This window comes from Drosophila serrata, unplaced genomic scaffold, assembly GCF_035046125.1.
Source record: "Drosophila serrata isolate PLE 108 unplaced genomic scaffold, ASM3504612v1 contig_362, whole genome shotgun sequence".
NCBI classification, from domain to species: Eukaryota; Metazoa; Arthropoda; class Insecta; order Diptera; family Drosophilidae; genus Drosophila; species Drosophila serrata.
The window spans coordinates 2,325,614-2,336,741 of record NW_028257260.1 but is presented as its reverse complement, the minus strand read 5'-3'; the positions used below and the strand labels follow the sequence as shown (position 1 = coordinate 2,336,741).

Sequence of the window (11,128 nt, the reverse complement as noted above, 5' to 3'; positions counted from 1 at the left end):
GAACCAGAACCATTCTCATTCTCAGTCGGATTCGCATTCCGTGTCCCCCGACAGGCGAAAGCCGCTTTGAAATGTCCAAAAGTTGCGCTTGGCTGCTTATCATTTGCGCATAATTGCCAAAGTCATTATGGCCAAAATCGTAAAAAGACAAAACCACAAAGCTGGAATTAAAAATTTAAAAATCTAAACTACGAAATTGTTATATCGGCCAGCACAAAGCTAAAATGTCCAACTAGGAATGACAATACAGAAAAAAAATAATATTCAAGTAGCACTAAAGTAATTATAATTAAATTTAAACGAGCCCGAAACAAAGAATATTAATTTCGCAATTGCCGGTGCCATGAGCCATGGTACATAGTACAAGAACTATCAATTTAAGCCACGTTTATAATTATAAATATTCTTAATTGCACAGAGAGAGATATTATCGCAGAGATTTGGGATAATTTTGTTTATAAAAAATTATTCATATCATTAAAGTCCTTTTAGTTACTGAAATCAACTTGTATATTAAATATTTTTAATTGTCGTATTTAAATATATAATATATCTTTTGGCTAGTTTCAGTAGCCTTATTATATGTTATATTGATTAATTGATTATCTTTGTCTGCGTTGATTTGATTCATTTATTGTAGCTCCAAAAACTTCGCAATATTTTAAACTTAGAGCATCTTGTTAATTCCTTGATATCATCTTTCCGGGTTAATTGAGTGAGTAAGTTCACAGCCGATTTCCATTAACCCGAACCCAGTATTACAGACAGTTAAGAAAAAATATATATATATGTGAATATATACCCAGGAAGTAAGTCGGTTGACTCAATTTTCTTACATTTCCAATAAGCTTACCCCTTAAAAGCGCGAAAAATGGGAAAAATCAGTAGTTAAAAGTTTCTTATGCGAATTATTAATTATTTTTATTAAATATTATTTAGAATATAATAAAAAAAAACGGTCTAACTGTTACAAGCATTTCCTTATCAGGCTTCCATCTTAAAAATTTGATGCCCCTTCATGATTTAGCAGATACCAGACCACCCTCTTTAGGGGATTAGCCACAGGTTGGCGTTGGCCTTTGACCCCGGCAAGGTCAGGATTGAAGCCAATCAAGCGGCAGAGAGTCATCCAGCAAACACATTCATAAATAAACAGGAAAGAAATTCAGCTACTTCCTAACGAAGTTCAGATACACTTGCCTTAAGATATAGTCTAACGAATTTATTTATACTTAAGAAAAGGAAGGAGTAGAGCTTGTAATGTAAGTCTCCAATTTTGCTTTTATTTTAATATATCTCACCTTTTAAGCTCCTAAACTTAAAGAATAGAGTATTTTCTCTCCACAAAGTGTATCTAAATAAATAATTGCAGCAACAGACGCTAAAAAAAATTCAAGTGGGTTCAGAAGGGAGGAAGCTGATGTTGCTACTACAGTCACTGAAATCGCAATCACATTTTGCAGTTTGTCAATAGACAGAGGCAGGTGCACATACTTACTTATAAATCTTTATATGTTAATATTAGCTTAGTTAAACACATACAACAGTTAGCGCGATGCGGAGTTGACTTGAATTCCACTTAAATGCTATTATAAAACGACGAATTTGCAATACACAGAGTCATGATTATTTTTATTCTGTGGAAATGTATACAATTTCTACAGTTTTTCAGTTTTATATTTCCGAAAAAGAAAGACGATTTCCTAGATTGGATTCCGTTTTTTACTTCCGGGAAATCATCACAGATTTTTATTTCCCCTCTGTTAGCTTTCGAGGAAAATAAAACAGTATCTTCCGTCTGGCATTTGCCGGGAACAAAGGAAAGTTTTAGTATATTTTAAATCTATCAAGTATTATTGATTTGATTATTTATTTTATTTATTATTTATATTGGACATGGCAGAAGTTGCTGCTAACTTCTCTCCTGTAAGTAATAAGAAAAAATATAATCCTTAATTTGTATAAACAACTTATTACATTCTGAATGAGTTATGATCAGATCAAGTTTATTTTCCCATTTTCCAGCTATTTAGTTTTCTCCTCACTTAAACATATTATATATTTTTTAATCACACAAAGCATTTCAACAAGCCACTTATTCTTGACATCTCATTAAAAATTAGTAAAGCTTTTCGCATAAGAGTCAGATTAACTTTAAATCGTTTTGTAACTTACGTTAGATTTATTGTCATGATAAATAATTCGAATCAATTTAATCATCAATCAGGTTGGCAATAATAATTTAAGAGTATAATTAATTAGTAAAGCTATAAGATATTAAAGTCTAGTTTGTTAAAGAATGGAATATTCAAGTAAAAGTTTATTTGCCCTTTAAATTAAATATTCTTATTGATATTTTAGTATTTAAAAATTAGCAAAATATAATTTAGGAAAAATTTCAGTGGAAGTGGAATTTATATACACATAAACAAAACCAACTACGGTAAAAAGATGAAATATGAAATATGGAAATGCGGTAAATCTTAACTTTAACATTATTTTGGTTAGGCAAAAAGTCGGTTAAAGATTTATGTTATTGTGGCTGCTATTTAAGTGTCAATAGAGAACACTTTTACTTAATGTTTTTTAGAGTTTAAAAGAGTCGGAAAATATATTGCATTGCAATCAAGCTTAAACTTCCAAGTCATTCGTCTTCATTTCCTATTATTTAGGGTTTCTTTAAACTGACACAGATAGTAATTCATATTTCTAACCAGTTAGGTATTATCTGAAAATGTAAATAACTAGCTACATTAAACTGTTTGTAAATAATTAACTTTTATACCTTTTTGTTACTTTCGGGGCAGCTAAGTTCCGGGAAATAGAAAATCTCCGCTCCTTGGTTTCCCTGGATTGAAGGCGTTTCTGTTTAAGGATGTGTGACATTGTCTAATCAAAATACTAATATACATTAGCATATATTTATTAAAGCAAACAAGAAAATGCAAAGGAAATTTCGCAATTACCGAAAATGTTATTGGTTTGCTTCTTCCGTGTTTCCGGGAAAAACAACAAGCAGCTCATTGTTATCGGCTATCGAATAACGCAAACAGCTGATACACCAAAATAAAAACATACATATTTATGTAACATACAAATTCCTTAAATTTTCTTAATTTCAATTATTTTGGGCTTAATGCATTTACTAAAGTTATGGGACATTTAATTTTATTTAAATGAAAACATTTATTATTATTTTCATTTAACAAAATACCAAAAATTATGGCTCTCTAAAGCTTACAGATATAAGACATATATATTTATTTAAACAATAGAAATGTGGTTTTTCTGTTATAAGCCTTCTACTAAATTCTGCCTTTTAAATTTAAAATTCTACTTTCACTTTTCACTTCAAAACTATTCTTATTTTCTTATACTTTTATTAAAATTATTTTGAAAATATGGTTAACACTTTGCGCGCCTTTGTTTTATAACATTTAGCAATATTTTGTTTTGCAATAAAATACCACACACAAGTATCGAATAAAAATACTAATATCGAGTGGTTGTAGTCGATTTTTTGAAATTTAAATTTTAGCTGGAAAAGCAGCTGTTGTGGGTGGATAGAAATTATTTTATTTGGGTTTTTTAATTGATTATTTAATGTAAAAGTAAAGGGTTATGATAAATTTATTTATTTGAATAAATAAAATAAGGTTTGGCACTAAAAATAGTTGTTTTAAGTTCGTTTTTTCACTTTAAACTAAACAATATTGTAATTAATTGTAAAATTTTTCAATAAAAACAAACAATAATAATAAAACGAGGCTTAAAGCTTAATACATTTTAAATATTAAGGATAGTTACATGTTTTAAGACAATACATTTTTAAATAAATATGTTTTTTAGTGATTAATTTGTATATTATTTATGTTTTGTTATATATTTCTTTTTATTTATTGTAAAACAAATTTAGATAAAATTGTTCCTTATTTCTCTACCCTTCTGTGACTATTACAGCTGAATTCCTTCTCGCCTGAGTGCACCTACCCCTCTAACTCCTGGCATCCTTTGCGAACGAACACCTTTCCCCCCACCCTCACCTGAGCAGGCCGGGCAGCACCTGTCACAGTCGATGCACGAAACCCAGCTGGTGGTTGTTGCAGTGCCGCTCACTGGCCTTACCTCTCGCCTCTTGCCTCACCTGGGATAATTGCATTCACTCGCACACGAAGGACGGTCGCGACAGGACCTATTGCAATCGAGTTCTGCCACGAGACCCAAGATCCTGCGATGAAAACCCGTCAAGTGCAGACGAGATCCACGTCAATGGCTTCCGGCCGGTCGAAGCAATGGGTTCCAACTGTCCCCGGGATACCCTGCGAGCGGGAGCGAAAACATGAGATGGCGGCACGTGAACGGGAGGAGCAGGTAAAGCGGGACAGGGCGTTGGCGGCGGCAGCAGCGGCCGCTCAGCGGGTGCGGCAGCATCGCATGGTCAGTGGCGATAGGAATCAACCATCCAATCGGGGCAGGACAATGGCAGGAGCGGGAAAAAGCAGGTCAGGATCAGGAATCAGTAAGATATACGGCGGCAGTGGATCAAAAGGATCAAAAGGAGGTTAGCAGAGTTCATAATACGGATAATAATTAATAAATAAATCAATTAATTAATTAATGATAATTATTTTAAGCACCCTCGGAAGCTCCACACAAACCCGAGTCGGCAGCCACAACTACTGAACCAGAGCACCGGACTCCAGAAATCTCTGAGGAATCCTCCATGAATCCCCAGGATTCTGTTCCTTCCAAAATGGATTCCCGGCTTAGCAGCGATGTCAAGGCGGATCGCCTAAGGATTCAGCTCGAAGAGCTAACCCAGCTGCCAGAGCAGCAATTCGAGCAAGGATTCCGTAAGTGGCTGGACCAGGAGGGCATAGCCCGGGAAATGCATTCCCACCTAAGGGCAGAGCTCATCAATTGCTTTAATAATACGGCTTTGGGTAAGGATTAAATACTATATATATAAGATGTTCCAATAACTAATTCCTTATCCTACAGGACAGCTCCTAAACAAGGCCGCCGGCTTGCAAATGTCCCAATCACATGCCCTGCTCACCTCACCACTGGCCATGGCATTGCCCACTTTGGTGGCAGAGTTCCTGCACTCCCAGAACTGTCACTTCACTTTGTCCGTCTTCTGCAGCGAAATGCCCCATCGTCATACTTTGCCCAAATTCGAGAATCGTCCAGAGTTTCGCTTCCGTACGGATGAACTGCAGCAGGTTCTTAGTGCCGTACTAGGTGGTGGTGACCAAGAACTCCAACCTGATCCGGAGTTTAACCGCTTGGTGGAGGGTCACTACGAAGAGGATTTGGCGGGTCAAACCCAGAGTCTGCTAATGGCTCTCGTCCGTTCATTGGTGGAGACCAAGAAGCTGGTAATTTCCCAAGAGAATAATACGGTCACCCCCGTTGATTGTGGCTCCCAAACGGAGCCGGCTGCCTGCCTGGAAGCTCGTCCCGAGGTGGACACCAGTCGCCTCTATCAAACCGAGGAGCAGGAGCTAATCCTCGGAGCCGATGGCCGTAGTGTCTTTGTGGGACCTCGCGTCTCCCAATCCCTGCATGCTGTCGAACAACAAATGGCAGACTTAATGAAAAATCTACGCCTGCTAACCAAATCCTGTGCACCGCCAGTGGAGGTGATATCCGAGGAATCCTTCGAGCAACTCCTGAAAAAGGAACTCCGTGAACGTGATCGTCTGACCAAGGCGGGAAAGAGTTTCAATCCCGGTGAGCCGGTGATCAAGTTGCCGGAAAAACCACCCAAAAAGAAGGTCAAACCGAGCCAAGAGGATGAAGTGGTCAACTCTGAAATGGGTCCTATTATATTACCCGCTGGTGAGGTGGAACTACCCCGAGTGCTGCCCCTGCATCCGGAGCAATTCTCCAGCCTGGCTGTGATCCGGCAATCCTTGGATAATGCCCAGAAGAAAACCAGACAGCCGCAAGCAAGGATGTATGTGTCCGTTCAACGCATGGAGACTTTAATGAGTGATGTCAGCGGTTGTGTCCAGTTGCTGGGAAATGTGCTGAATCTATCCATGGAGCAGGAATATGCGGTGGGGCAGCAGAAGGGCTTCAAAGAGGGTTACTTGGAGGGCTTTAGTCATGGTCACTTTATGGGCGTTCAGGAGGGACGGCTAAGAGAGCAGCATGATCGCTCGAAAAACAAAAAGGAAACCTCAACTCAGGTGAAAGAAAAGTCCCTAAGGAGTAAAGCCACCCAGACGAGTAGGAAGAGATTGACGCCCAAGAATCACATTTACATACAAACGGATGCCAAGTCCATGGGCGATGCCACCACCCAAGTTTACATGGAGGTGAAAAGGACCTACGAACAATGGATCCATGAGATGCTGCACAGTGCCAGTGGTCAGTTGTTTCTCGAACGGGTGGAACTCTCCCTCAACAAGGCTCTCAAGTTGCAGAAACAGCGATTGGACGAACTCTATTTGGTGAAGTTAAGACACCAAGCAGAGATCTTAAGACTCACCAGAAGACAAAACTCTTGGCGGGTAAGTATATCTAATTAATTGTAAACCAACTAATTAATTAATTCTCATCCTCAGACCATGTGCCGCCGCGTTCAACGTGATTCCCATTTATCCGCCGAGACTCAGGAACTTGTCCAGAAAATCTTCCGCCTGCTGGAGCATTATGAGACCCATCACCGTCTCCTGGTGGAGAAGATTCAACAGACTGAGATGGCCGCCGAGCAGGCCACTTGCATTGTGCCCATGTGGACTGGTCAGGAGAGTAATCCAGCTGTTGAGGCTTCTTCTTCAGCTGCTACGGTTAAGGTAAACCTGGCTCTTCCTTCATCCTCCGTGGCAGTCACATCCTGCGAGGTATCCAAGCCCATACAGCCCAGTCATCCTGTACAGTTGCCTGTTCATCATCCTGCTCCTTCATTGGAGGTTATGCCTCATCCATATCCGGGTTTGACTTATCAATTGGTAGCTGTGGCTCCAACAAATGGCATACCAGTTCCTGCGGCTTATATACCGGTTGAACCACGCCTGGCATCACATTATAGATTTTACAGGAACTCCGATTCCAGTGATCCTGTGGATGTAACAGGAGCAGGAGGTCTTTCTGCCAGGACTAATAATCATGGCAGGAAATCGATACTACCCAAAGATACTTCAGTTAGCTCTCCTGAGACTCTTCCTGTGGCGAGTAAACTAGATGCCACTCCGCCAGGTCACAATACCCAATCTCCCAAAAATGAAGCTAATGTTTCTCCGGCAAAAGTTGCCAGGGAGGAACCCCAACCGGCAAGGGTCAAAGTTGCAGAGGAAACACCTTCCCCTGTCATTGCTCCCGCTTCAGGATCTTCTGAGCAATTAAAGGAAACTCCACTTCAACCCTCTTCACCCCTAAAACCCCCTGTAAAACCTTTAGTGCATGATGTGGCCACAAATACTATAGAACCAGCACCACCACAACCCATACTATCCCTAGGTCAAGCAATCCAAGGACCCAGCTTTGAAGAGGCTCTGCTCAGTGCCAAGTAAGTTTAGCAACTCTTTAAAATCTATAACTTTTAATGAATCCCTTTTAATCCCTCAGGAATCGCATGAAGCAGCTGGAAGAGGAAAGTGACCTCCTGGAGCAAAGCTTTCTCAGTTATCTGGAGAAGGCAAAGGCCACAGCAATTACAAACAACCAGAAATCCCACAAAGAACCCCTTAAACCACGTAAAATTCCACCAATCTCTCAATTAAGAGAGCAGCAGGAACAATTAGATCGCACTTTGGACACATTCATGGGTCAGCATCGAAGTATACGCCTAGAAGATTCAACTCTCAGAGAGGAGGAACTGCAAAATCAGCCTCCCACGGTGGACTCCAAGTTATCCTCACCCATCTGGCTATCGGAGGTAGAGGAGAACCCTGGCCAGGACAAGTATCACTTTACAAATGCCATTTCCGAGGCTCGAAAAAAACTGCTGGCTGAGATAAATCTGGAGAAAAAGGTGGCAGAGATAGAGCAACAGGAGCAGAAGGAGAAACTCCAGCCACCGACTGAATGGATACCAGCAGAGATGCCCAAGGTTTTGAGTGTTGTCAAACCCACGGAACTTTCCGATATCACACCCTCGAGGAGCAGCAGCAATGATGAGATGAGATCGCTCCTTCGACGAGCTAAGAATGCTCTGGGCCTGCGATCCCCTAATCCCCTTTTAGATAGCAGCACCGATAGCTCCAGCCTGGAGGATCCCTCCCTTAAAGTGACCCGTTCGCCTAGTCAAAAGCTGCAGCAATCCATGGCCAAAATGGAGCTACTTTTCGGTGGTCCTTTGGTGTCAAGTAAAACCAAGATGCAAAAATCTTCAAAGCTTAATAAATCTGCAACGAGACCTTTTAGTGCTCCTACGACAGGAGCGGAGAATGTGAGGCTTGTGCCACCACGACCCCACACTGCACCCACTCTGTATCCCATCCAGGAATCACAGCAATCTCCTGGCCTCCAGGTGGAGATCAGCACCAGTACCAGCACCAGTACATCCCAAAGTAGCCTGCCCAGGGTGAGATCACCTTGTGGATCATTCGAGGAGCTGGTTGACAGTGCAGTAATGGGTCCAGATACCACACCAGAGGTCTCATTTAGTCAAGATTTCTGGAATCGCATGAACTTGTAGTTTAAGTATTTATGAAATTACAGTTTTTAGACATTGTATAATTGTAAATATGTGTAAATATAAACAGACAGTGAGTGGTATTTACCAAGAAATAAAGTGCGGTTGAACTACTTTGATTCAGCATTTAATTCTTTTAATTTGTTTATAATTATTGTATAGATACATGTATAATTAAATTTCATCGACAATCTTTTAGTACATTTTTTGGTTTTTGTAATAATTATTTATTTATTATTTATTCCATGTGAATTGAATTTTTACCTCTGTTTTTTCAAATGCATTCTTGAATCTTTACCTTGAAATTGTGTTAATATTTTGTGAATTACAAATTATTGTATTTTTTGTTTCTTCTTTCCACAACTGCATCCCATTTTCAATTTTTTACCTTTAATGGTTTAAATTTTATTTTTTAATTTTATATACTTAAGATTTAATTTATTTTAAGACAAATCCCTGAGCAAACAGTACAAAATTTAACACGGAAGGATTCCGATTTCCTTCCTTACCACTTGCTGATTTGGGAAAGCATCCTTTAGGGAATGTTGCTAACCAAAAATCCATATATTTTATTATTAAATATTTTTTAAAATAAACACTAAATACACACAAACTTAAAAAGAAAGTAATTTTTTAAATTGATCAAAGTATGCCATGAACCAAATATCAAGCAATTGTCATTACTTAGGTAAGAAAGCAACTGTAAGTTCTTATTCACTCTCCAATCCCATTACTGGCAACAACTAGTATTCGTATTTTATTTAAAAATAATACTTTTCCAACAAGTCTAATCCGTGAAAAATTAAATTTGTATTCGTTTTCGGTAACTTGGTAATTATTTGCATGCTTTTACAATCGCGGTGAAAATTTACACTTTGTTTTACGGTTTGTTTTCCAGGATTACTTTTGCCTTCGTCCTCGCCATCCTGCGTGTCATCTTGTTCAGTCAAAATCAAATCTAATCAATCCACCATAGCCTGAGGCTACTGTAAGTGAGTTGAAGTTCCCTTCAGCTGCATCTGGAACTAGAGAATCTAGAGAATCTTTTGTGCCTGATAAAGGAATCAGTAAAAAATTACATTTTTATTCGTTTTCGGTAACCTGGTAATTATTAGTATACTTTTACAATCGCGGTGAAAATTTACAATTTGTACTACGGTTTGTTTTCCAGGATTACCTTTGCCATTGCCGTCGCCATCCTCTTGTTCAGTCAAAATCAAATCTAGCCAATCCACCTTAGCCCGAGACTACTGTAAGTGAGTGAAGGGAACACCAGCTGCATCTGGAACTAAAGAGAATCTAGAGAACCTTCCGAACCTTTTATCAGGCTTAAGGAATCTTACTTTACGACATGGGAAGTATACTGTCGTTTTTGCGCCGTGGAGGTAAGTTTCTATTTATTTTATATAATTATTTAATTGTTGATTAAGTACTATGACTAAAATAGATACAAGGGGAAAAAGACTATAGCCTTGCACCTTTTTAAACATGTCACAGAATTCAGACTTCAAATTTCAAGAGCACTTTCTTTGCAACATATTTTCTAAAGCTTAATTTTTTCCTTGGGTGTGATTTTTCTGATCTAATTATCTTCGATATGCTACTCTTTCATTTTATTTAATAATTATTATAAAACATATGTATTAATTTACTTGCAGCTAATGTGGCTAATTCAGATGTAGCTTTGGTGCCATCGACCATTAATCCTGAAAGGGATAATCGCATAAAAAGGCCTTACTTCGTGGTTAATGGAGTGGCCTGCTATACAAGTGAGCAGCTGGAGGTGGAACTGAAAAAGGATGAGAGTTTCCGAATGAGAAAAGTCCTGGACTTAATCGAGAATGAGGGAGATTCCACTCGGCCTTCAACTTCAAGCCTCGAAGATACCACTACTACGGATCTTCTTGCTGAAGTCGTAAAGAACACCGTGGAGTGCAAACGGATGCGTCAAATTGCTGAAAAATTGGAGGAAATGAAGGTGGAAATCATTCACATGGAACAGAAGCAGGGTTTTATGGAAAATTTAAGGAATGTTCAATATAAACGTCCCGTTTTTCCCATAAATCGACATGCAAAAAAGATCAGGAACGTCAGAGCTCGTCAGATTATCAATAGAATAGGTGAAATGTTTATTAAATTGCAGCTCGAAGAGGAAAAGAAACGTAATTTGGATGAAGGAGTATGCTATACATATTTTGTATCCATAAAACCCACTGCTGGAGCCTCGAATTGTGCCGTAGAATTGGTTGGACAAACCGTAGAAGATGTAGCTGAACAGCCCCAGAATCAGTTGGTGTCCAAAGAAAAGGGATCCGTAGGGGAACGTTATTAGAGGACCAACGATATTGTTTTTGATGTAATGCTTTTCAAAATTTCGAAATATGCATTTTTCGACTATCACATTTAACACGAAACTAAATTTAAAGTTATGTGAAAAAGAGGTTCCACTCGAAACAACTAAATTTGCAAGTATTTAGATTT

The 11,128-nt window shown here is 38.8% G+C and overlaps 1 protein-coding gene across 1 annotated transcript; it reads left to right on the top strand.

Annotated features, from left to right (window-relative positions):
* The first annotated feature begins 4,076 nt into the window (after nt 1–4,076).
* Nucleotides 4,077–8,778, top strand: unc (uncoordinated). The gene is made up of 5 exons (XM_020942103.2): nt 4,077–4,561; nt 4,635–4,943; nt 5,002–6,521; nt 6,576–7,519; nt 7,579–8,778. Exons 1-5 carry the CDS (start codon nt 4,234–4,236, stop codon nt 8,648–8,650), a joined length of 4,173 nt encoding a protein of 1,390 aa, XP_020797762.2. The 5' UTR covers nt 4,077–4,233; the 3' UTR covers nt 8,651–8,778.
* Nucleotides 8,779–11,128: the final 2,350 nt, after the last annotated feature.